Source organism: Cheilinus undulatus, linkage group 4 (genome assembly GCF_018320785.1).
Source record: "Cheilinus undulatus linkage group 4, ASM1832078v1, whole genome shotgun sequence".
NCBI lineage: Eukaryota > Metazoa > Chordata > Actinopteri > Labriformes > Labridae > Cheilinus > Cheilinus undulatus.
Genome location: NC_054868.1, coordinates 15312772 through 15338730, shown reverse-complemented (window position 1 = coordinate 15338730; position 25959 = coordinate 15312772). Strand labels below are relative to the sequence as shown.

Here is a 25959-nt window from a genome sequence, read left to right as displayed (position 1 = left end):
CCCCAATCACATACAGTCCCCCACACAGTCTTTGGCGATGTCAGTTGCCAAAGACAGCCACACATATATACCATATATGTGTGTTAGTGCGCTAAGCGCGCATTCGTGTGTTTGTATGTTCTCTTGACTTTGGTGACGTCAATCAAAATAAGAACCCACAGTCCTTTCTCAATTAAAGTTTTTAATGTGTTCAAATGGAGCTGGAAACGATAGAATTCATCTCTTCTGCACCTGCTCTTGTCAAGACTCTTGACAGGAACTACATGTCTGTATAAAATTCAATCAAAGGACTCTTTTCATAGGGAGGGCCAACACCACACAGGTAGATGAAGCTCAGGTGCCAGGTGATCAGCATCAGCTCATCAGGCCACACAATGACTAAAACACATGAATGAAGTCTCCTGTCATGTACAGTGTTTCTCAACCATTTCACTATGTCATTGTCATGTCACATGTTGCTTCAGCCTGGACTTGGACATGACCTTGTAATGACAAGTCAGGTCTGTTGTCATAAATGAGAAAAAGGCCCTGGGCCTTTAAAAAATATTTTCAGCTGCTTTAAAGGTATATTTTTATTTACTTTTTCCAAACTACTTTCCATCTGTTTAAAACTTGTCTAACTTTTATTTACTAATGACTTGATTTCACTTGATCATGACTCAACTTCTTAATTGATACTTGAATGATTGATGACTTCAGTTCAACTCATTCATTGTCTTCATTTGTTTCATTGAGCATCCATTTGCAAAAGTTACATGCATGTGTGAAGCTACACAAACTTCTCAGCCCCATGTTCCAGTAACTGCTATTAAACTACAATGACCAGGCCGCGTGAGTAAGAGAGACAGACACACTGTTTCATTAGATTGATTTCATTGGTTCTTTGTATCACAGCCACGTCCATTTGTAGTCATAATGTTACCTGAGCTCACAGGGAGGGCCAACACCACCAGGTATATCAAGAAGACAGCTGAAGCTAAGGTGCCAGGTGATCAGCATCAGTTAATCAGGCTACACATAAATAAAGTCTCCTATCATGTACAGTGTTTCTCAACCATTTCACCATGTCATTGTCCAGCTACATGCTGCTTCAGCCTGGACTTGCACATGACCTTTTCTAACGACAAGTCGAGCTACTGTCATAAACAACCTTGTGATGAAACTGGCACCGCCCCCCGAGCCCCTCTCGCAATTTCCGCTTGAGGAAATCGTCTAATTCCATTTTGATGTCACCCCAAAGAACCCAAGAGCTGCTTTTGTCTTAAGTACTCAAAGAACTCAAATTTTGTTGTTGTTGTTGTTGTTTTTGTATGATTAATAAAAAAGCAAACAAATGGAAATGAAGGGCACAACAGTTCAAATCCAAAATATTTTGGAACAAATAAAAGCTATATTGCTGTAACTCCTAAGTATGTATACTTAGAACACTGGAATTAGTTTATCTTGCCGCTGCAACAGCTTCTATTCCCTGGTTTGATGTTTGATTGGGACACCTTGACTTTGGTTGGTGTTTTTGGTTTTTGCCAGAGAGCTATCTCCTCACAGTCAGACTGTGTGTGAGTATGTGTTTTAACACATACATATTTAAACAGTCTTGTAGCTCTAACAGAAATAACCATGAGGCCTACAGGCTCTGGTTTCAGTGTTGATGAGCCACATCTATAAATACCAGCCCTTCCTTGTAATAGTCATTCAGCCAATCCAGTCAGGCCTGTGTGCAAACTTCATATGACAGTTTCTGTCTTAAGGTCCCCTTTTCATGGCTGCAAAAGAAGGAGTAGAACTTTAGAAACAAGTTGGCTGGTGGGATTCCTTGGATGAGTGAAATAAAGAGCAGATTATTAGATCACATTTTTGCATGTTTATTTGGATTTGATGAGTGTTGTATGGTTTCATTCATACTTGTCTCAAACTTTGTGTAGCTTACATCAAACACGATTTGACACAGTATGCACTTTGAAAGAATAAAGATTAATGTTTTTTGTTAAAAAAACAAAACAAAAAAAAAACAACAAAAAACCGAATCCTCCATCTGTTACCCCACAGAAGGTCAGATTAGCTTTGAAGGTTTCAGGCTCATCATGTACCAACCCCATGCTCCTTTGAAACTAGAATCTTATGTTGAAGTGCAGTGTTTTATGAGTTGGGAGCGAGTAAGCCAAAGCTGTGATGAGGAATTTTGTTGGCATAATCTGCTCCATCTGTCCCGAGAGGGAATGGTAAGTTTCTCAGTTATCATGTTTTGATCATGAGAGTAGTTTCTCAAAAAAAAAAAAAAGACATAGTGATTAATGTATAGATATACATTTGATCCACATGAAAAAACCACAAATATATATCTTTAAAAACACAAGGTCTTTATTGTAGGATGTCAAAATATTGGACTACAATGGACTGTCTGGCCAAGATCATTGCTGTTGGTCCTCTGGTTACTTAAGCCAAACAGTAATTGGGTGTCTTGGTCATCTAATGATTCTATATAAAGATTTTGCATCTGCATTTTAAAAGTCAGCTGTGCCCCAGATGACCAGATATCTGGTCATACAGGCTGTGTACACACACTCATGCACTCATGCACACCCGAACACACAGCCCACACAAACACTCATGCAGACACAGTAATCCTCTGCAGAATTTAGATGGCTGTCAGACCTTGTGAATTGTATTTATCTTGAGAAAAATACAATTTTAAGATGACATGCCTGAAATGTGCTTGTATTTACATGCCTAAAACTCTGCTTTCCCCAGGTTTTACAACCTGTAAAACCTGGCCTTCATAAGGGTCACAATTGTAAACATATTCTTCCGAAGTGGACATACATATTTGCTTCAAGGTAAACACAGCTTTCCATTTATCATTTTCCTGTCTATCCACAACTGCACATAGAAAAAATAGACAAGACCTTGATTCTCTATAAATACTCACAGGTGTGACGCACGGCGGTGACAAACTGAAAATCATGCTGTGCCACGGTTGAGAAGAATTCCAGTCTGAAACGTGCTTTAATCTGGCCCAAGTGTGTGACAACAGTGCCTGAACCATAACAAAGCCAGACCTCTACCAATTAAAAGTCTTTATGGCTCAGATGTATGAGGGAGATTTTGTAATTAATTGTGGCCCTCATACAGCCTACATGTGACTGATAGACCAAACTACATATTTATTTCCTGAACCCAACCTCAATCCTTTGATCTGGCCCAAAGTGAATGAGAGGCCAAATATGATCCAAAGCTTAAATTATTGTTGAAGTTCAGTACCAGTGATTAGATTTTTTTAAATAAATATGTTCATTTTACTTTATGACTTAAAGTTAAATATGTTATTTTGACTAACTTTCCATGAGCCACACATTAGAAAGAACACCAATTTCTGAATCATGCTCCATTTCATGAACACAAATATATAAATTAAAAAATCAGTAAAGTTTGCTAGACAATTAAAAACAAACCAGGACCCAAATTCAGCAAACACAAAAGTTAAATAAACATGAGGTTAAAAAGTCCAAACAGAACTACTTTATAAAAAAATCAAAGTCCACTGAGAAAACCACAAGGGAGGCAGAAGATGAACAGACAAAGACAGAGAGTCATACAGAAACTAAACAAAGGTGGAAGTGATCCACACTCCACGCCAATAAACCTCACTGAAAAAAAGGAGAAGATAAATAGAGCACTGATTAGACTCAGGTATGGGCAGGAAGAAAACTAGAGTTCTCATACAGGGAAGAAAATCACAAAGAAACAAAATTAAGACTGTGACAAGATCAAATTAAATAAGAAAAATAAGAATACAAATATGCACCTTTCATCTGAAGCGTTACATGAAGCTACTTGGATAAAAAGCCCTCTAACAAACAAAAATATGAAAAACTCGGTAAGGAACTGCATTAAATTAAAGAAACATGCATGAAGAGTTTTAGCTTACAAACATTTTTGTTCATTGATAAACATATGAAAAATACATTTGTTTGGTCACCTGTTTCTGCACTTCCATCTTGCACTCACTCCACTTTATCAACAAGTAGGGCTGTTTCCTGGTTGGAAGGCACCAAGTGTGGCAGAGGGGTGTATTTTACTATCAAAGAAATGTTCTTTTTAAAGCAATTTGAGAATCTCACTTACTTGTGATGTTTCTTTGATGTTAAATTATTTTGAGGAAATGTATCACAGTTGCAGTTAAGAACTTTGCTTCTGAGAGTTGACTGTTTTTAAGACTAAGGGCGCACTCACATTAGTCCATCTGTACCATGCCTGGGCCCATTTGAGCCTAAAATCCACTATGTTTGACCAGCTTCAGTGCAATTGTTCCGTGCTTGGGCTCACTTCACAGCCCCACTTCACTTCACACTTCACGCTATGTCACATTCCCGCGCTTGTGCTCCTTCATTTGTCCATCTCCTCCTCCTCCTCCTCCATCACCTCGTCCATCCATGCCGGGGCCACGAAGCGTGCCGCGCCGAAGCATGGAACGATTGCACTCACACTGGCCAAACATACTAGACTGTAGGCTGAAACGGGCCCAGGCACAGTATGGATGGCTTAGTGTGAGTACACCCTTAGTTGAACATTTAATCCTGCTCTTGGCACAGGCTGTCCTATGACAGCTTGTTTGGTGCAAGGCATCAAAAATTATGCAAAGATGGCACAGTTCATGGAGCATACAGGAATGCCAGTATGCACCAGTTTGCGTGTCTGTATACTTACAGACACACAAAAGATCAGTTGTAGGGGCTCATATGATTTCAAAAGTCAGGGTTTCATTCAGCAGGAGAAGTGCTTGGAACTCTGATCAGGCTCAAGATTATATGCTGTGAGGGATTACTCGCCACAATGAACCTCTCTCTGTCTCTCCTCTCTTGTATGGTTAAATGATCCTGATCTGTTAGGGATCCTGATCCTGACCTTGATCCCAAGTCAGGTCACATAACCCTGGTGTGAGATCAGATATCATCTAAATCTGTTGCTATTTTACAGCCCAAAAACAGTACTGAGTGTATACTGAGTCATCAACACCACATATAAATTCATCAACTATGGATGCCTCGTGTGATGACGTCGGCATGTGACGTATCCATATCTATGCTCCAGCCTGGATGTGTGAGCAGTGTGAGCGTGGGCCAAAGGGGGGACAGGGGAGGGGGTCAAATGGGCATTAGCATTGTTAGAATACAGCACGGTATGGATGACCTAGTGTGAGTGTGCTCTTAATTCATTGTTTCTTGGTAAGTTCCTATAGAAGATGAGACTGTAGGCACAGTGTTGAGCTCAAACTCTTGTTTTTCACATTTTGCTAGTTTTTTGCTGACCGCTGAGGGCAGCCCTACAGATGGCTCTGTCCTTTTCTGATTGACTGACTTACTGAGTGAGTGATGCTACTTTGAGGGCCCTAACATGACAAAGTTGGGTTTGCTTGGACTGAATGCTGTCGCCAATGGCTGCCTCCACTGTGGTAACTAGAGCCATACATACAAAGATGCACTATGGGCGGGGTTTAGTTGGCCTGAACGCCCTCTAATGGCTGTCTCCACTGCTCTAAATACCTCAGATATAGTAGCTTAAGCCTCTGTTTCACCAGAACTGGGCACATTCCTGTATGACGAAAAATAAAAACAACCCTATAAGCTATATGCTTTTCATATTGGAAAAGATGTTTTCACTCTTCTGCCAACCTACTTTGGCATGACTATGTGATAGTTGAGGGGGAAAGGGTAACTTCTTGTGTGAATGCTTGTGTACAATACTTTGTCAAAACTGGACATTGCTTCATTAAAACTAGAAAAGCACTCAAAGAGTGCAGACCTCCACCATTAGCCCTATCTCCAAATAGTGAAGAATCCTTTAAAAAACATTCCTGGATTCAGACGGTGATCCGGATCACTCCCAAAATCTAATTTGCTGATTACTCTCTCCCCGGTGGGGTGAAGATACAGTGAAGCAAAGCATTGGCTTCGCTACATGTGAAAGTCATGGCAGAGGGTGAATATTCCTCAATTCCTCACAGCATTGTGAGTATTCTCGCTACAATTCGCTGTCTTTCTCTCTGTTACACTCTGACTCGTCTCCTTGACTGGGTGTGCATCTTTCGAACTCTATAAACTCCAAAACTTTGGATAAGTTACTCTCCATCACCATCTCCTGGAGTAAAGTGGTAACAGCACAGTGCTATCTCCCAAAAGTACAGAATCTCTTAAAAAATTCCTGGATCCAGACAGTGATCCGGACCAGTCCCAAAATCGAATCAGTTGTGTCATTTCTGACATTTCCTGATAGTTTCATGAAAATCCGTCCATGAGTTTTTGAGTTATGTTGCTAACAAACTAACAAACAAACTAACAAACAAACAAACTAACTAACTAACTAACAAACAAACCCACCACATAACCTCCTTGGCGGAGGTAACAAGCAAAGACAGCAACACTAAAAGCGTTGTCTGTCCGGTGTTAGCTGTTAGCTTGGATGTCGCTGTAGGGCCACTGCAGATTACTCCAAACTGGACCGCTGTTCTTGTTAAGCAGAGAGCCATGCCGACAGCTTGTCTTGTGCAGAGGAGAGGTTTTTGCCTGTTTCTCTGGTGATGATACCCCTTTGTGCAGAATACAGAGAGCGTATTTTCCCCTCTGTTCTCTAACTGCAGCTGAGTCACTGTGTGTGTCTGTCTGTGTGTTTAACCAATCAGATGCGGGTGAGAAAAGCAAGAGGAGAGGGGGTATGATGCTGCTCAGGGCTTCATCACACACACAGAAGGAGACAGATGGGGGGGAATAGCTTTGGCTAAAAATAATAAACTACGAACATTCATGACAAAATCACTCTGCCAGACCACACATTTCAGTCAGGCATTTCAACAGGCATCTGAGATAGTTGTGGTCAGCCATATACTAGGTTCTAGGATCTTGTTCAACCTTAAAATGGAGGCTTCTATCCTGTCCCCTCCATTTGATATACAGCAACTATTACAGCAACTTCTTACCATTTGTCATCTTCATTCACAACTGAGCTCAGGTTAAAATTCAAAAGATTTCAAGTATGACACTTAAAAAGAAAAAATAAACAAAACAAATAAGAGAGAAGGCTGTCCACCAGGGGCCTATAGCACGAAGCGTGGTCAACTTACCCTGGGTAACTCACATCTATCCAGGGTTGACTAACCCCAACAATGGCAATCAGGATAATCGATAGCACGACGCGGGTTATCCACACGGTAACTCAACCCAGGTTTGTCTCATCAAGAGCCGTGAACGCACACGTATAAAGGGAGGGCTCAGAGGCAGCTGACCAATCGCAATCATGAGCGCTAAACAGATGGAGAATCACAAGGAAGCAAGTGACAGGGCACCCTACTTCACATGTGAGGAGCAAAGATTAATAATGATGAAGTACAAGGAGGAAAAAGTCTGAATCCTGGAAAAAGGAAACACCGTGGCGGCTGCCAATCGCAGGCAAAATGCGTGGCAGCGCATAGCGGACTGTGTAAATGCGTAAGTTACTCATCAATGGCTCAGTCTGACACTGATCACACTCATGAATCTCATGAAACAATATACTCTGCAAATGAACTGTGTGCATTACAATTATCATCTCATTCTCCAGATGTAATCCTTCTGGAGTGAAAAGAACATGGGGACAGATTAAAAATAAGTATAAAAACATCATTGCGTCTGGTAAGTTGGTCTGTTTCATGTCTTAACATCATGCTACAATTAAGCTTAAAGTTGTCGCCACACTGAAATCATGCATACCGAGTTGATGTCTGACCTAAATTAACAAATTACAAATCAGCAGCTGGACTCAAATACACTCTCCCTCTTTATAGAAAGAAAGCCCTCAAACACAATGAATGAAGTGTAGGAATGACATGATGGAATAATGTGCTGTTTCACATTAGCATTACATCCCTTTTATTTGTCAAGCACTTTGTGTTGCATTTGAATGTGTGAAAGGGGCTATATAAATGAAGTTTGATTATCCCTTCCTAGTATATTACCTCTAGCTGTATGGTTACGTATGATTTCATATCATATTGGACAATCACACCTCTCCTGCGGGTCGCACGGGCAATAAACGGCTCCAAGATTTCGCACAGATAGATGAGTCCGGGCCGCGAGAACTGGTACCTCTCATAAAGCGGATTATCGGGTTGATCCAGTGGGTTTAAATGGTCTCAGAACACTCTTTCGCGTCTTAATGCTCTCCTCACTAGTTGTGCTCCTCTGTCTACCGGGTTCAGGAGAAAAGGGCAGGCCATCGTTTCGAAGAAGTTGATTGGCCAGTGGGATGGGCATTTTAAAGGATCAGATTCAACCTCCAGCTTACCCTGCTCCGGAGCAGGTTAGCCGTTCAGAGTAAGTCACTATGGTGATCTACCCCGATAAGAAATGAACCGGCTTTGTGCTATCGATAACCCCGGGTTAACCCTGAAGTTAGCTTGCTAAGACATTAATCCTGCTTTGTGCTATAGGCCCCTGCCTTTGAGTCAATACCCTTCTAATCTGCATCATTATAATTGCAAAAGAAAGGTGTAGAAGATAAAGAGGTGTAGTGTAAGGGCTGGAAAATACCAGTATGAGAGTACAAGAATACAAGTACAAGTACTTGTACAAGCATACAGGTCGTTTATATCCTGAAGCAGCAAAGCAGCCCCACAATCACACTGCCACCACCATGTTTGACTGTTGGCAAGATGTTCCTTTTTATCAAATGCTGTTATTTTTACGCCAGATGTAACGGGCCACAAACCTTCCAAAAGGTTCAACTTTTGTCTCATCAGCCAACAGAATAATTTTCCATAAGTCTTGGTGTCATCAAGATGTTTCTTGGCAAATGTGAGATGAGTCTTTGTGTTTTTGTCAGCAGTGGTTTGGCCTTGGAACTCTCCCATGGATGCTATTTTTGCTCAGTGTCTTTCTTATAGTTAAGTCATGAACACTGACCAACACTGACACTGACACTGAACTGTAGGCCAGTGAGGCCTACAGTTCTTTGGGTGTCATTCTGGGTTCTTTTGTGACCTGTTAGATGAGTTGTCGTTGCACTATTGGAGTAATTTTGGTCGGCCAACCACTCCTGGGATGGTTCACCACTGTTCCCAGTTTTCTCCATTTGTGGGTAATGGCTCTGACCATGGTTCACTGGAGTCCCAAAGCCTTGGACATGGCTAGATAACCTTTTCCAGGCTGATAGATTTCAATCACTTTGTATCTAATATGTTCTTGAATTACGTTGGATCGTGGCACGGTTCATTTCTTTTTTTTTTTTTTAAGATTTATTTTTGGCCTTTTTGCCTTTATTTGATAGTATAGGACAGGGGATAGAGTCGGAAACAGGGGAGAGAGCGGGGAGAGACATGCAGGAAATGGTGCCATGGGCCGGATTCGAACCCGGATCACCTGCGTATATGGCATGCGCCTTAACCACTCGACTACCGGCGCGCCTCGGTTCATTTCTTTTTGAGATCTTATAGCCTACTTCACTTGTCTGACAGCTTCTACTAATGTGATTTCTTGATAAAATAAAGATCGGGCAGTAGTCTGGCCTAGGTGTGGCCAGTGAAATTGGATTCAGCTTTCCAAGAACTGTGGTTCACAATTAACTCATGATTTAATGGGGGGTGGGGGGCAATTGCTTTTTCCCTTAATAAATAAAATCATCATTTCGAAAAAGCATTTTGTATTTACCTGGGTTGTCTTTCTGAGATATTAAAATTGGTTTGATGATCTGAAACATTTAAGTGTGATAAGTATGCAAAAAATCAGGAATCAGAAAGGGGCCAAAGAGTTTTTCACAACACTGTACATCAACTCCATGCTTTTATCAGTCACGACTGTAACATTTGTCTTTATTTCCTTCCATCTTTCAGGGGCTGGCATTTTCTTCCTGTCCTGTTCAGATGGAGAACATATAAGTTTCTTATTTGACTGCATTGTCAGAGGCATAACCCCCAGCAAGGGCCTTCATTGCCTGCGACATGTCCTGCAAGGTGAAGATAAATGCATTTGCACACAAGCTGTCACACTAAAAGGCACATGCATACATTTAACCATTTTTAAAGGTAGCTCTACAGACTAAATTGGCAAACATACATCAGGATGAATTTTGTATTTAGTAGTTATTTTGATGGAATAGACACAAAAGAGACCCACTGCTTGACTGTTTGTAACTGGACTTTGGTATTTAATATTATAAAGGTTTATTGCCTGCTTGAAAGTGCATGTTAAGCATATGTGTCAAGCTCCAGTTAATGCTTAGGGCCCAGAAGGTCCCCTGTGTGGCTTGGGAGTCATGACTTTGTGTGTGACTTTTGTTCTGCTTATTCCATAGTCATATATGAGGGCCACAGATATGGAAAGAGGGAGTTTAGTGAAAATTGGGAGGAGATGATTTGTGTTCAACAGAAAGAAAAGATTCAGCAACCCTGAAACTTTGAATTTAAACAGCTGTACTTTAATCACTGTGATCAAGTGTGCATACACATAATCCAGGGTTCTTTTTTTGTCTTATGTATTTTGTTAATTCTTTACATTAAATAGATGAAAAAATATTAGTACAATTGGAAATATCTACAGCAGAATTAAGCTTAAGAGTTCCAGCAACATTTAGGCTATGTACACCTCTGATCGTCTGCTGTGAGGCCAACTGTAACCCCACAATATCTAATGCTGTAAGCAGCTATAATTAACATAGAAGCTAGTTTATGCTAGCTGACACCTCACATGGCATAGTGAAGAAACTTGGCATCCATATGTTTGGGGTTAGGTTGTTGACAGTAATATCTATACACAGAGACACACTGTGAATGCATTTAGCAAACACATACACTGTAAGTATATATAGCATCAAGTGTGTAATTGGCAGGGTTTTACACTGAATTATTTTCTATCAGACAGTCTGGGCACCCTTGGGAGATGTTAAATTTACAAGTTGGGCTAACAGCTGGTGTCATGGCTTCTTTTAAAGAAGCTAATGTATACAGTAGCACTCAGAAAACTAGTGCTAACAAAGCTAACTTTGAAAAACAGCCTAGCCAAGTTACGTAAAATAAAGGTGTCAGACTTTAAGGTGCTTTATATTTATAAAGCACCTTAAACAACCTTCTATCTTCACACAGAGCTGTTCATTTAGACCATATTCTTCTGACAAACTTACTGTAAAAAGTATTGGAATTATTGAAACAATATCAACTTTGTGTAAAAAGCCAATCATTACTGCATAGTTTCATGGGTTTGTGCTGTTGACAGCAGGTCCCAGTGCTGATGGCCCAGAGTTGGCTGAGAAACAGATCCTTCAGGAGACATCAGAGCTGGAGAAAAGACTCAGCATGTTGTCTAACTGCAGCCTAGCAAGCAGCACAGGTACATGTTCTTTTTTTTTAATCAAATGCTGTATTACAATAGTATTTGATGCTACTTAAGTCAGTGTGTCCATTCATATATTAGCATGTAGTTGTGTATTAGAATAATAGTAGTATGCACCTTGTATGGGTGACCCTGTTATCACATATGCTAAGTCACTGTTCTCCATCTACAGTATTTTATCTTAGTAGGGCAGGATTTTGTTACAGTTATGTGGTTCTTTTTAAGTCAGGAATGTGAACTTAAATGGGGTCAATGATCCTAATCATTTTTGCCAACCACTCAAGCTCAAAGAAAACTGGAGGAAAAAAACTTGATGATTGATGAATAATATTGCTTGCAAAAAACTGTGTGTGTAACTTTATGTTGGTTAATAAATAGTTTTGTAAGATACAACTTTCACCCTTTCAGCTTCAACTTACAGCTGCAGCACATCTGCTGCTGATGACCAAAGTAGCATATCCAGCTCCTCCTCTAGCCAATCAGATGCAAGTTATGGAAGCAGACTGCCATTTTGGATGGGGTTGTCAGCTAGACCACACCTCTCAGAGACAGCATCAAACTCCTCCACGGCGAAGTCTTTGTCTGGTTCTGATGACCAGCTTTATGCTGCTGTAATAGAAAGCTCCAGAGCTGATCCATCCTCGGCCCATCTCCATCCTCGTGGTCTCCATGACAGTGGAAGACAGAGCTCATTAGACAGTGGGATTGGGATATCAACAGGCAGCCAGTCCTATTATTCAGGAAGCTCCTCTTTGCTTACAGGAAGTCTGGACACAGCTTACCCAGGGGAGGGAGAGGAGTTTGGTTTCTTGAAAAACCTACAAGCTTCTCCTCCTCCTCTTCTACCTCCACCTCCCCCGCCTGCCTTCTCTCCACCAGGTCATTCTTCTCAACTTTCCTCAAAAAACAGTTCAACTACCTCCCTCTGCCCATGCGCATCCAGATCTAGCTCATGCACATCCTGTAGGCACACTGTGGAAAATCAAATCCCCAGCCTGATTGGTCTGTGGTATGATACTCCCAGGAATCTATTCCAAGCCCCTTCCCTGAGAAACACCTCCAAAGAGGAAAAACTTGAGCTGGGCAGGGACAGCAGGAGCAGTGTAGGTGGAGGGGGTAGACAGGGACAAAAGATGACCAACAGTCCCAAGGGATTCAAGGTTCAGCATCAGGCAACAATTCAGCACTTATACTCCTGGGACAGTGAGAGGGCACCTTCTGTGGACAGTGAAGGGAAGCACACACCAAGACATCAGCTGATTCCCGGAGACCTGTTTTGTAGAGATTTGCAGGTACTTGCAATTTCACCTTTAAAGCATCATTAAAGCTGCGCAAACCAATATGCAAACTTTGCAGAAAATATCATTCCTGTAATTATTTCCACTTTCATAACATGTCTTGCCAGTTGACTTAATGGGATGGGATTTAACTATAGAGGAGCTGTATATTATTTTGAGACTGGCTCCTGCACAAACCCACAGTATTATACAGTGGTATTTAACTTTACCATTAGTTAATCATAAGGAAAAAGGATTGTAAAATTCAGAATCTGGCTCTATTATTTTCCGATTACTAGATTGGTATGTATGGAGGCTGATGTTTTTTATAACGGTTTTTAGCTTTGATCTTGTGTAATTTTCACAGTCAGCAGTTTAAGCTACAATTGTTGCCTCATCTCACCTGCTTGTTACTCTTCACTGGGATTAGTGACTCACTTGCTGCCTTTGTAATTGTAACTAACAAAAAGTTTTATGGATTATGGAAAAACTGAAACACAAAGTGCAATAGTGCAAAAACAAATATGATTGGAAAAAAAATCTGTATAAATATTAATTCCTACTCTGTGCCTCATGATTAACATGAAAACCATTGCCAAAACACAAGAGGAATGAATAAACAAAACATTTTTGTTTGTAATACTTGCTTGAAAAGCAAACAGGTTTTTGGAAGACTTCTGTCCAAAAATCTATTAACAGACAAGATTCAAATAGAGTGTTAAGGTGACATATGCACAGAAGAGCAATAGAAGCAATATAAGTCTTTATATATATATATATATATATATAGAGAGAGAGAGAGAGAGAGAGAGAGAGAGAGAGAGAGAGCTCCTTTTCTTTTTGTTTGATACCCAAGTCTAGAATCAGTCTAGAATCTGCAAATCTCTTTTTTTATGAATGTCTTTTTTCAAAAAGTCTTTCCTTTTTCAATGGCAATAGCAGATGTAGAAGCATGCCTCTGGGTTTCTGGCGTGTGTGATTATTCTGTATCATGTTTAAGCTGAAGAGGGAGGAAGATAAAAGCCTGCTGTTAATGATTGATGTCGGATGAAGAAAATCATACACTGAGACATTGTGCGAACAATTTCCTTTGTCTCATCTAATTATCAAAATGGTCAGCTATTTCTTATTGTCTATCACATTCTTCTCTTTACCTTACCCCTCTCCACATCTCATCTCACACCTGTTGTTTTTTTCCTGTCAGTCAGTAATTACATTGAACTTGACTGCTAAATCTAATAACCCTGCTTCCTCATTAAGCATTCTTCTCTCCCCGCTCAGTGCAGTCATAGTTTAGAAAACTACATTACACCAGAGCAGTGGCGATCAGGGAGGACCAAATGCGTGACTCAGGTGAGATTTTACATGCCTGTTTTATTTCTTGGTCTTCTGTAGAGGTTTTCAATGAAGCCTGGAAAGAGACATGGAATTTTGGTTGCCCTCTGGTTCCAAATATTTTTTTAATTTAACTCTGCACATCTGGATGTTTCAAAAATCTCAGAAAATGGTTCATTTATACATAAATATGATTATTTTAAAGATTTCAACTGTGGCAATACAACATAAAATGTAGATACAAATCTGAGAGCTTCAGTTGCATTAAATCAAGTTCTGATTACATTTTTCCACCAGGCTTTCTTGGTCATTTCCTGTCTTTGTGTGGCTTTCTTAATTGAGTGTTATTGCATTGAGTTTTCCACTACACTGTCAATACCAAAACTACCACATTAGTGGTCTTAATCTTGCAAGCTGATTAGGACCAATTTTGTGTGCCAAAATTGCAATTAATTTCTGCTGGAATATGGATTACACTGATAGTTGGTAATTGAAGTAGTTTTGTAATATAAAACAATTTAAGCTAATATACGAGTGCCATATTAGCTATTTTAGCTGATATAAGAGTGCTTGAGAATACTTTCTTTGTCATATGTGATTTATTTTCCAGATTGACAACTCACCAAAAGGCCAGTCACCTTCTGCAGTTACACAAGGTTTGTAAACAAAGATTCCCTCAACCAATGAACGTTAAAGGGATGAGTATTTCCATTATCCAGTACTCTATACTTCTTGAGTATTTCTCTTTAACCTACTTTGCATGGTGAGTTAATAGTCAATATGAGAATCACTTAAAAAATGTAGAATTATTTCAACTTCTGAGCCATTAATAGCTTCAGAAATGCCTTTACCCAAATAAGATTTTTAAAATTACAGTCATGGATGAAAGTATTGGCACCCCTGGAATTTTTCCAGAAAATACACCATTTCTCCCAGAAACTGTTGCAATTACAAATGTTTTGGTATCCACATACTTATTTCCTTTATGCGCATTGGAACAACACAAAAAAATCTGAAGAAATAAGACAAAATTGACATGATTTTACACAAAACTCAAAAAATGGGCCAGACAAAATTATTGGCACCCTTTTAAAACCGTGGGTAAATCAGTTTATTTCAAGCATGTGATGCTCATTTAAACTCACCTGGGGCAGTAACAGGTGTTAGCAATCTAGAAATCACACCTGAAGCCAGTTAGAATGTATAAAAGTTGACTCAACCTTTGTGTTGTGTGCCTGTCTGTGTCACACCAAGCATGAAGAAGAGAGAGAAGACCCCAGAATCGTCTGAGGACTTGGGAAGCAAAATTGTGGAAAAATATGAATAATCTCAAGGTTTCAAGACCATCTCCAGAGATCTTGAAATTCCTATGTCCACTCTGCATAATATAATCAAGAAGTTTATAACCCATGGAACTGTGGCTAATCTCCCTGGACATGGACAGAAGAGAACAACTGACAAAAGAATGCAATGCAGGATAGTTGGAATGGTGGATAAACATCCTCAGTCAACTTCCACACAAATTCAGGCTGTCCTGCAGCCTCAGGGTGCAAAAGTGTCAGCTCTGACCATACATAGTCATCTGAATGAGATGAAGCGCTATGGCAGGAGACCGAGGAGAACCCCACTGCTGACAAAGAGACATGAAAAAGCCAGACTGGAGTTTGCAAAAATGTACCTGAGTAAGCCTCAATCCTTCCGGGAGAACATTTTGTGGACAGATGAGACTAAGGTAGAGCATTATGGAAAAGGATGTCTTTCTACTGTTTACAGAAAACAGAATGAGGCCTACAAAGAAAAGAAGACGGTACCTACAGTCAAACATGGTGGAGGTTTAAGGATGTTTTGGGGTTAATTTGTTGCCTCTGGCACTGGGTGCCTTCACTGTGTGCAAGGAATCATGAAATCTGGAGACTATCAAAACATTTTTGGGCCGCAATGTAGGGCCTATTGTCAGAAAGCTGGGTCTGCGTCAGAGGTCATGGGTGTTCCAGCAGGACAATGACCCCAAACATACCTCAAAAAGCCCCAAGAAATGGTTGGAGACAAAGCGCTGGAGAGTTCTGAAGGGGCCAGCAATGAGTCCGGATCTAAATCCCACTGGGATCTCAAAATTTCTGTTGCAAGAAGGCACCCTTCAAATCTGAGCGACCTGGAGCAGTTTGCAAAAGAAGAGTGCTCCAAAAATCCAGTTGAGAGTAGGGATGGTACGATTACCCGTTTTCACGATTAATTGCGGTATTAAACTTTACGATTAGTTAATTGTAACATTTCCTAAATAGACATTTCCACTTCCTAGAAAACAATATGCCGGGAACCATATTGGTACGACGGCACAACTCGCCCGGAACGAAAACAAAGTTACACAACAACTGCGTGTCACCGTCTCCTGTTGCTTCCTGCAGTTGCAGTTGCGTGTCACAGTCCTAAACAAGCTACAGCATGGAAGAGGAGGAGCTGTTCCCTCCGAATAAATGGTTGAAGTAAGCCGTGTGGAATTTTTTTGGATTAAAAAAAAAAATCTCCAGGGTGTCATTGTGGAAGACGGCCAGCCTAAATGTACAACATGCCACAGAAAAGTTGCTGTGAAATCTGGCAATACGTCAGCACCTCTGGGATAACCTCCTGGCGTTGTACGCCAAAGCAAAGGTAAATAGTACTGTGTTAAGTCATGTCAATGTTAGGGATGGGGATCAAAACCTGGTCCAAAAGGACCCGGTTCTGTGTTTTTGAAATACCCGGAATCAATAACGTTTCAGCTTATCCATACTGCTATTGAGTCTCACAGGCTCTGTGACGTAACGTCATTTTAAGATAAGACTGGTGTAAAAACATACATCAGTTCTTTCAAGGGGAACATAAACTAAAAGTGTCATGCATCACAACAAAAACAATAATGTACCTTAAACTGTCAGCTTGAGGAAAAAATACGCTACCTGTGAGGCAGGCAGGCTCACATATCCCTCACTTCAGCTGCTTCAGTACAGTTTTCTTCTTCAGCTGCTCAGTTAAATGCTAATAAATGCTCCAAAACTTTGAACAAGTCCTGTTTGTTAACAATATTAATCCAGTGTAGAAATCTACAGTGGAATTGGCAGAACTGAAGTTAGTTAGTAAACTTTACAAGCTGAAGACAGAAAATATGGTGCATTCAGGTAACCTCAGTAAATTAGACGACTGTATTATATATGTTAAGATGTGTTCAATTACCACATAAAAATGGGAAAATTTAATTTTTGACAAGAAACTTTAACAAATACAATTGTGAATATGAAGAATGTGTTTATATGTGAGGAATATGAAATAGACATGACTGACTGAATTATAGCTTTTTAACTCAAACACTACTCAGCTAAGACCACTCAACTGGTCCATCCAAATGGGATTATTATCATTTTTCTTGTAATTATTGGTTACTTTACATTGTTGATATATTATTTTGTTATGAGAGCATCCTAGGATGGAAATAAATTAAAATACAAGACATATGAGTGTTAATGTGATTTTACTTATTCATGGTAGTGAAATTAATTAATGCAAAAATAATTGTGATAATTGTAAAAATAGCAATGATTTCTCTGACAATAATGACACCTAGAAAATCTGTAATCGGGACATTCCTAGTTGAGAGGTGTAAGAAGCTTGTTGATGGTTATAGGAAGTGATTGGTTTCAGTTATTTTTTTCCAAGGGTGTGCAACCAAATATTAAGTTGAGGGTGCCAATAATTTTTTCCTGCCCATTTTTTGAGTTTTGTGTAAAGTTATGTCAATTTTGGCTTTTTTCTTCTGATTTTTTTGTGTTGTTCCAATGCACATAAAGGTAATAAACATATGTATACCAAAAACATTTGTAATTGCAACAATTTCTAGGAGAAATTGTGTATTTTCTGGAAAAATTCCAGGGGTGCCAATACTTAAGTCCGTGACTGTAAGTATTTTAACTTTCTGTGTGACTTGTGAAAACAAGTTATCCAAATGTTACAACCATTCATATTACAGTCACTGTTGCTTTTTACTTGCAAGTTTGACAACACAGTAATTTGTGAAATATTTTTTCCAGACCCTTCTCTTTACCAAAGGCAGGAACATATTGAGGAAGCTGTTGATAAGTTAACAGTTCTGAATGGGTTGCCACCCTTTCAACCACCTTCTTCCCTTCCTCCTATGCCCCTAGCATCCAGTATGCATAGTCCAAAGACAGCATTTGGTGAGTTATTTTTAAGGTTTTCCAGTAAGTATGAATCATTTTCTTTGAGAGTGGCTTACTGCCTACAGTATGAACAATTTACCTGCTAGTTCTTCATCAAATGGTAAACAGCTTTCCTTTTCAATTTGTTCTTATAGGTGTACTTCAGTCTTCCTGTGAGGCTTCTCCATCGGTGTCTCTGGACACTGAGCTTCAAAGCAACAGCACAGTTAATAACATTAACATCCCTGTTAGCCCTCTGTTCACTGAAACTTACAAAGAGCCCCACTACACAGAGTGGGATCTGCAGGGGCTTGGCTCAGCATCAGACTTCAGTGCTGTCAGAGGTAAGTTTTTTTCAGACTTCAGAAAAATACACACATGGACAAAATTGTTGGTACCCCTCTGTTAATGAAAGAAAAACCCACATTGGTCACAGAAATAACTTGAATCCGACAAAAGTGATAATAAATAAAAATTCAATGAAAATTAACCAATGAAAATCAGACATTGCTTTTGAACTGTGGTTCAACAGAATTATTTTAAAAAACAAACTCATGAAACAGGCCTGGACAAAAATGATGGTACCCTTAACTTAATATCTTGTTGCACAACCTTTTGAGGCAATCACTGCAATCAAACGATTTCTCTAACTTTCAATGAGACTTCTGCACCTCTCAGCAGGTATTTTGGCCCACTCCTCATGAGCAAACTGCTCCAGTTGTCTCAGGTTTGACGGGGCCTTCTCCAGATGGCATGTTTCAGCTCCTTCCACAGATGTTCAATAGGATTTAGATCAGGGCTCATAGAAGGCCACTTCAGAATAGTCCAATGTTTTGCTCTTAGCCATTCTTGGGTGTTTTTAGCTGTGTGATTTGGGTCATTATCCTGTTGCAAGACCCATGACCTGTGACTGAGACCAAGCTTTCTGCGCTGGGCAGCACATTTCTCTCTAGAATACCTTAATAGTCTTGAGATTTCATTGTACCCTGCACAGATTCAAGACACCCTGTGCCAGATGCAGCAAAGCAGCCCCAGAACATAACAGAGCCTCCTCCATGTTTCACAGTAGGGACAGTGTTGTTTTCTTGGTATGCTTCATTTTTGCATCTGTGAACATAGAGCTGATGTGCCTTGCCAAAAAGTTCCAGTTTTGTCTCGTCTGTCCATAGGACGTTCTCCCAGAAGCTTTGTGGCTTGTCAACATGCAGTTTGGCAACTCCCAGTCTGGCTTTCTTATGATTTGTTTTCAACAGTGGTGTCCTCCTTGGTCGTCTCCCATGAAGTCCACTTTGGCTCAAACAACGACGGATGGTGCGAACTGACACTGATGTACCTTGACCTTGGAGTTCACCTTTAATGTCTTTGGAGGTTGTTCTGGGCTATTTTGTTACCATTCGTATTATCCGTCTCTTCCATTTGTCATCAATTTTCCTCCTGCGGCCACGTCCAGGGAGGTTGGCTACAGTCCTATGGATCTTACATTTCTGAATAATATGTGCAACTGTAGTCACAGGAACATCAAGCTGCTTGGAGATGGTCTTATAGCCTTTACCTTTAACATGCTTGTCTATAATTTTCTTTCTAATCTCCTGAGACAACTCTCTCCTTCGCTTCCTCTGTTTAGTGTGGTACACACCATGTCACCAAACAGCACAGTGACTACTTGTCACCCTTTAAATAGGCCGACTGACTGATTACAAGTTTGTAGACACCTGTGATGCTAAATAGAGGACACACCCTGGTTGAACATGTCCCTATGGTCAGATTATTTTCAATCTTTTCTAGGGGTACCATCATTTTTGTCCAGGCCTGTTTCATGAGTTTGTTTTTTAAAAATAATTCTGTTGAACCACAATTCAAAAGCAATATCTGATTTTCATTGGTTAATTTTCATTGAATTTTTATTTATTATAACTTTTGTCAGATTCAAGTCATTTCTGTGACCATTGTGGGTTTTTCTTTCATTAACAGAGGGGTACCAACAATTTTGTCCACGTGTGTACCTTTCAGAATTCTGTCTGGGAATGAAAGGCATTTTGAGGGCAGTTGTATGAGGTTGTATGCTTTCAATGAAACAATGTACTGTATATATGATCAAACCATGTAAAGTTTATTTCATTTACTGTTTTAAAGTTTTTTTTTTTTTTTAACACTTCTTACTTAGATGCAAGGTACGGGAAAGGGAAGACAGGCTGACAAAGGACTTTTTCAAATGTGTGGGTGTTTTTAGAGCATTCTGCCTTATGCAGCCCACTAGTCTCTACTTCATTCTGCCTCTATATTTGAGGATATACAGTCATGGACGAAAGTATTGGCACCCCTGGAATTTTTTTCAGAAAATACACTATTTCTCCCAGAAATTGTTGCAATTACAAATGTTTTTAGTATACATATTTATTTCCTTTATGTGCATTGGAACAACACAAAAAATCCAAATAAGAAAAGCCAAAATTGACATAATGTTTCACAAAACTCAAAAAATGGGCTGGACAAAATTGTTGGCACCCTCAACTTAATATTTGGTTGCACACCCTTGTAGAGCCCTGCACTGGAGCCCTAGGCCCAAGGGGCCCGACAGCCCGACAGCCTAAGGGCTGGACTTCGGGCCAATGATCATATCATTACCTCGGATACGGGCCGGGCTCGGGCTCTTTTGTTTTACACCTGCCAATTAGAGCAATGTGTCGTGTTTCTGTTTAACCAATTTAAATGGCAGCACTTGAACGCAGCAGCCGCTCTGCCCCCTCCCTTCCCGCTCTACGTGTCCCAGCCAGCGGTAGCAGCAGTGAGTGTGCTTTCAGCACAGCTGGAAGAGTGATGGAAGCAAGGAGGATTGGACTTGCCCCTGAAACTGTGGATGCTATTCTTTTTCTGCATGATGCCAAGTAAACAGACTGTTCTTCTTGTGGTGTTTAAAGAACAGTTTGCCATGTTAAGCAGCTCACCGTTGTTGAATTGGACGTCGCCATGTTCAGAATTGATTGATAGTTCTACTATAGAATAGAATAGAAGTGTTTATTTGTTAATAGGCCTACAATTGCTGCGATATGCAGGTCAGCTGTTACTGTGCGCTGCTGCATTGAGCGTGCGTGCAAAACAAAAAACAAAAAAACCCAAAAACAAAGTCGGGCTTCATACGGGTTTGGGCCTGATAATTCTGAAAACCTGTCGGGCCAGGCTGGGCTAGGGCTCCACCCCCTCGGGCCCGGGCCGGACTCGGGCCCAGATAATAGGCCCGTGCAGGGCACTACACCCTTGGGAAAAAGTAACTGAAACCAATTGCTTTCTATAGCCACCAACAAGCTTCGTACACCTCTTTACTGAAGTTTTGGACCACTCTTCTTTTGCAAACTGCTCCAGGTCTCTCAGATTTGAAGGGTGCCTTCTTGCAACAGAAATTTTGAGATCTCTCCATAGGTGTTCAATGGGATTTAGATCCAGACTCATTGCTGGCCACTTCAGAACTCTCCAGCGCTTTGTCTCCAACCATTTCTTGGTGCTGTTTGAGGTATGTTTTGGGTCATTGTCCTGCTGGAACACCCATGACCTCTGACGCAGACCCAGCTTTCTGACACTAGGCCCTACATTGCGGCCCAAAAATTTTTTGATAGTCTTCATGATTCCTTGCACACAGTCAAGGCACCCAGTTCCAGAGGCAGCAAAACAACCCCAAAACATCTTTGAACATCCACCACGTTGGACTGTAGGTACTGTGTTCTTTTCTTTGTAGGCCTCATTCTGTTTTCTGTAAACAGTAGAATGACTTGCTTTTCCAAAAAGCTCATCTGTCCATTAAATGTTTTCCAGAAGGATTGAGGCTTACTCAGGTACATTTTTGCAAACTCCAGTCTGGCTTTTTATGTCTCTTTGTCAGCAGTGGGGTTCTCCTCGGTCTCCTACCATAGCACTTCATCTCATTCAGATGACGTCGTGTGGTCCGAACTGATACCTTTGCACCCTGAACCTTTGGAGGAATTTTGGACTGTTCCTCTTTACAAAACTGTTTCGGTTCAGCAATATTCTTGGGATGTCTGGTGTGAATCGCTCTCTTGAGGTCATGCCACAGCATCTCAGTCGGGTTGAGGTCAGGACTCTGACTGGGCCACTCCAGAAGGCGTATTTTCTTCTGTTGAAGCCATTTTGTTGTTTTTTTACTTATATGCTTTGGGTGGTTGTCCTGTTGCTCACCCATCCTTTGTCGAGCTTCAGTTGGCAGACAAATGGTCTTAAGTTTTCCTGCAAAATGTCTTGATAAACTTGGGAATTCCAAGTTAACCCAACTTGTAAATTCCATTGACAAGTTGACAAGTTGACAGCAATCCGTCCAGACCCTGAGGTTGCAAAGCAGCCCCAAACCATGATGGCCCCTCCACCATATTTCACAGTTGGGATGAGGTTTTGATGTTGGTGTGCTGTGCCTTTTTTTTCTCCACACATAGCGTTGTGTGTTCCTTCCAAACAACTCAATTTTGGTTTCATCTGTCCACAGAATATTTTACCGGCAGTACTGTGGAACATCCAGGTGTTCTTTTGCAAACTTCGAACATGCAGCAATGTTTTTTTTGGACAGCAGTGGTGTCCTCCCCTGAACTCCATTCTTGTTTAATGTTTTACTTATTGTAGATTTGTCAACACAATTCTCATTCACCTCATTGAGCATTCTGCGCTGTGCTCATGCAGTCATCTTTACAGGACGACCACGCCTAGGGAGAGTAGCAACATTACTGAACTTTCTCCATTTGTAGGCAGTCTGTCTTACTGTGGACACATTAACATCAAGGCTTTTAGAGATACTTCTGTAACCCTTTCCAGCTTCATGCAAGTCAACAATTTGTGATTGTAGGTCTTCTGAGAGCTCTTTTGTGCTAGGCATGGTTCACATCAGGCAGTTTTTTTTCTTCTGTCTTTTTGTGTTGTACCAATGCACATAAATTAAATAAAGACGTGTACACCAAAAACTTCTGTAATTGCAACAATTTCTGTGAGAAATGATGTATTTTCTGGAAAAATTGCAGGGGTGCCAATACATTTGTCCATGACTGTATGTGCAATATCAAGCAATTGAACTGAGTAGACAATATGTGTGGAAAGAAGCCATTTATTCATGTGCATTTGATATGAATTCAGTTTCACATCTGAAATTGAGGGGTTCAAGCTGACTGGAATTACAGTGATACTAAGCAATTTTCTGTGGTACTAATTCTTATGGACAAATTTGCAAGGTATAGAACATATGTAAGTTTTTCTATTCACTTTCACATCTGATGAGATTGGTTCATTCAATCAAGGTTAAAGGTAACAACAAATAATGTGAAGTTCAGCAAAGTAAAGAACAATCAACACATTTTTCTCTGCCTGCCACCCCCTTTACAGTTTCCTCCCAAGAAGTATGCTCCCTTGAACATTATTGCCATGGAAACAGATTGAAGAGTAAGGATGGAGCAGGGCAGGAAAGACAGACCGACTCAGCTAGAGTGAAGGTGGTGAACGCCACCAAACTCTGCAACCCCTGACTGGCACCTAAAACTAGTTTCCAGTGCTAACTCTATCTCTCACTTAAAAAGCTTAACTTGGGGTACGAAAATGCACCTGCTTTTGTGAACAGATGATCTCACCAACATCCATTCCATTCATACTGAGAACGAAAAATTAAACGTCCTTTACTGCATGTGCTTTGTGTTTAGTTTGTTTTCATGTCTTACGGGCCTGTTATCAAATTGGTGCTCTCCTGCATTTGTGATGACTTTTAGAGTTGTTAATTTGTTGTCTGAGTTGCCCAAATATCTGCTAAATTTATATGAAAAGTTTAAAGTCTGTTTCTTTTAAATATTGTTCAAGTATTTTGAAAAATGTACTAAATTGTGAACAGCTTTACATATAGAAGACAAAGACATCAGCTTTGCTTAGTCTGAAACAGTAGTTTCCATTCTCTTAAAACACAGCTCGATTTACTTGCCTTGGGTGTGGATCCATTTTTGTCATTCTCATACCAAGAGGCCAAAAGTGATAAAGGAGGGTATGATTCTTAAATGGGATTAAGTCTCATTGATTACACTTACACAATAGAATCAGCTGAAGTCCTGCTTGCTATTATTCCAAATTACTGCACAAAGGTATTTCATTTAAATCAGCAGCCTAGTAGATTACACCCAATGCACACTAATCCAGACCCATGTGGTCCAAACAGGAGACAACCAATTTATCAGCTAGCATTATTCAACACAGTCATCTCCATTTCAACTTTGTAAGAGGGCTACAGCTGATGAAAGGTAATGTCACAATGTGTGCTCATTTGTCACTTCTTTTTAGGTAGCATCATATCAAATTGTCCAGTGTTTAATGCCAGTTTATTTTTTGTTGTTGGACGAGCAAACACTGAAAGACAAGAGAGTACTTGGAAATATGAAGTTCCATTATTCATGCCGTATTTATTGCAGTGATAGTCAAGTAAATTTTACATTAGTGTTAGTTTTTGGCACTAGCATATGAAAATATTAAAAAGTACTTACTGTATGATGTTTGTACTGCCTTCATGCTAATTATTAAAGGTTGTGACATTTTCATGTTTCTTGTTTTTTTTTCACTTATTGCTTATTTTATTATTGTTATGCTGTACATGAATGTCATATAGATATTTCTAACATGTAATTCCTTATAGACTCACCAGCCACTTTATTAAATATACCTTTTCAGTGTTTGTGACGTGTTTAGGCATGAAGTTCAAACAGGAGGGGTAAAAAAGGAGATTTAAGTGGCCTTAATGTGACCTGGTTGTTGGTGCCAGATGAGCTGGTCTGAGTATTTCAGAAACTGCTAATCTAAGGGGATTTTCACACACAACCATCTCTACAGTTTAAAGACAAAAAAGGAAAAATATAAAATAAGTAGCAGCCATGTGGATGAAAATGCCTTGTTGATGTCAGAGGCAAATGGGCAAACTGGTTTGAGATGATGGACTCAAATAACCACTCGCTACAACTAAGGTATGTGTCATGCACACTGAATAATGGCAATGTGGTTCCATAAGAAAATGTGGTCATTATTCACTGCCTTGGTAACTGCGAACAACAGAAAGACAGTCTTGTTTGAGAACTGGCATCTGATGCTTCTTTGCAGACTGTCTACTGCAGGAATGTCAACCTCATTTTCACCAGCAATGAATTATGAGGAGAAACAAAAACATAGCATTGATGATAAATGATTTTGAAATTTAAAAAAGTAAAAATGGTACATTTAAAGGCTCAAAATCTGAGATAAAAATTAAAACTTATAAGCTCAACAAGCATTTAAAGTCAAAATCATGTTTTTGAAGGGCAAATATATAAGAAAAAAAGTTTAAATCATGATTTTTAATGGTCTAAATATGATTTAAAAAATTGAAATCATGAGTTTTAAAGGTCAAAATATGAGATAAATTTCAAAATCACCTGTTAAAAATGCCAAAGCCTGAAAAAAAAAAATTGGAGTTTTACTCAAAATTTTAAATTGAGGATACAAAAGGCCAAATTATGAGATAAGAGTTAGAGCTGAAAAAATCAAAATGTGAGAAAAAAATAAAATGGTGAGTTTAAAAGGTCAAAATAAAACTTAAAATTTTAAAATTGAGGATCAAAAAAGGTAAAGATTAAGGTCAAAAATGTGAATTGAAAAGGTCAAAATATGAAATAAAAAGTCAAAACCATAACTTTGTATGATAATGGAGATGCAAAATTCAGAATGTGAAATGAAAACGGAAATGTATTTTCCCACATTCCTGACTTTTATTCTAATTATTTTAACTTTTTACCTTTTCCTATTTGTATGACA

The 25959-nt window shown here is 39.8% G+C and overlaps 1 protein-coding gene across 2 annotated transcripts in view; it reads left to right on the top strand.

Moving 5' to 3' along the window:
* The window catches only part of LOC121509134 (protein Dok-7-like), a 42112-nt gene extending 16705 nt beyond the window's left edge, over positions 1–25407 (top strand). Inside the window, exons 6-13 of one of the 2 annotated variants that reach the window (XM_041786369.1) lie at positions 9857–9976; positions 11238–11348; positions 11760–12643; positions 13910–13981; positions 14574–14619; positions 18025–18171; positions 18309–18497; positions 23527–25407. In XM_041786369.1, coding sequence (XP_041642303.1) covers positions 9857–9976; positions 11238–11348; positions 11760–12643; positions 13910–13981; positions 14574–14619; positions 18025–18171; positions 18309–18497; positions 23527–23666 — 1709 coding nt within the window. In that variant the 3' untranslated portion in view covers positions 23667–25407. Of the gene's footprint in view, positions 1–9856; positions 9977–11234; positions 11349–11759; positions 12644–13909; positions 13982–14573; positions 14620–18024; positions 18172–18308; positions 18498–23526 lie in introns of both variants that reach the window. The other variant, XM_041786368.1, reaches the window with a different exon arrangement.
* Positions 25408–25959: the final 552 nt, after the last annotated feature.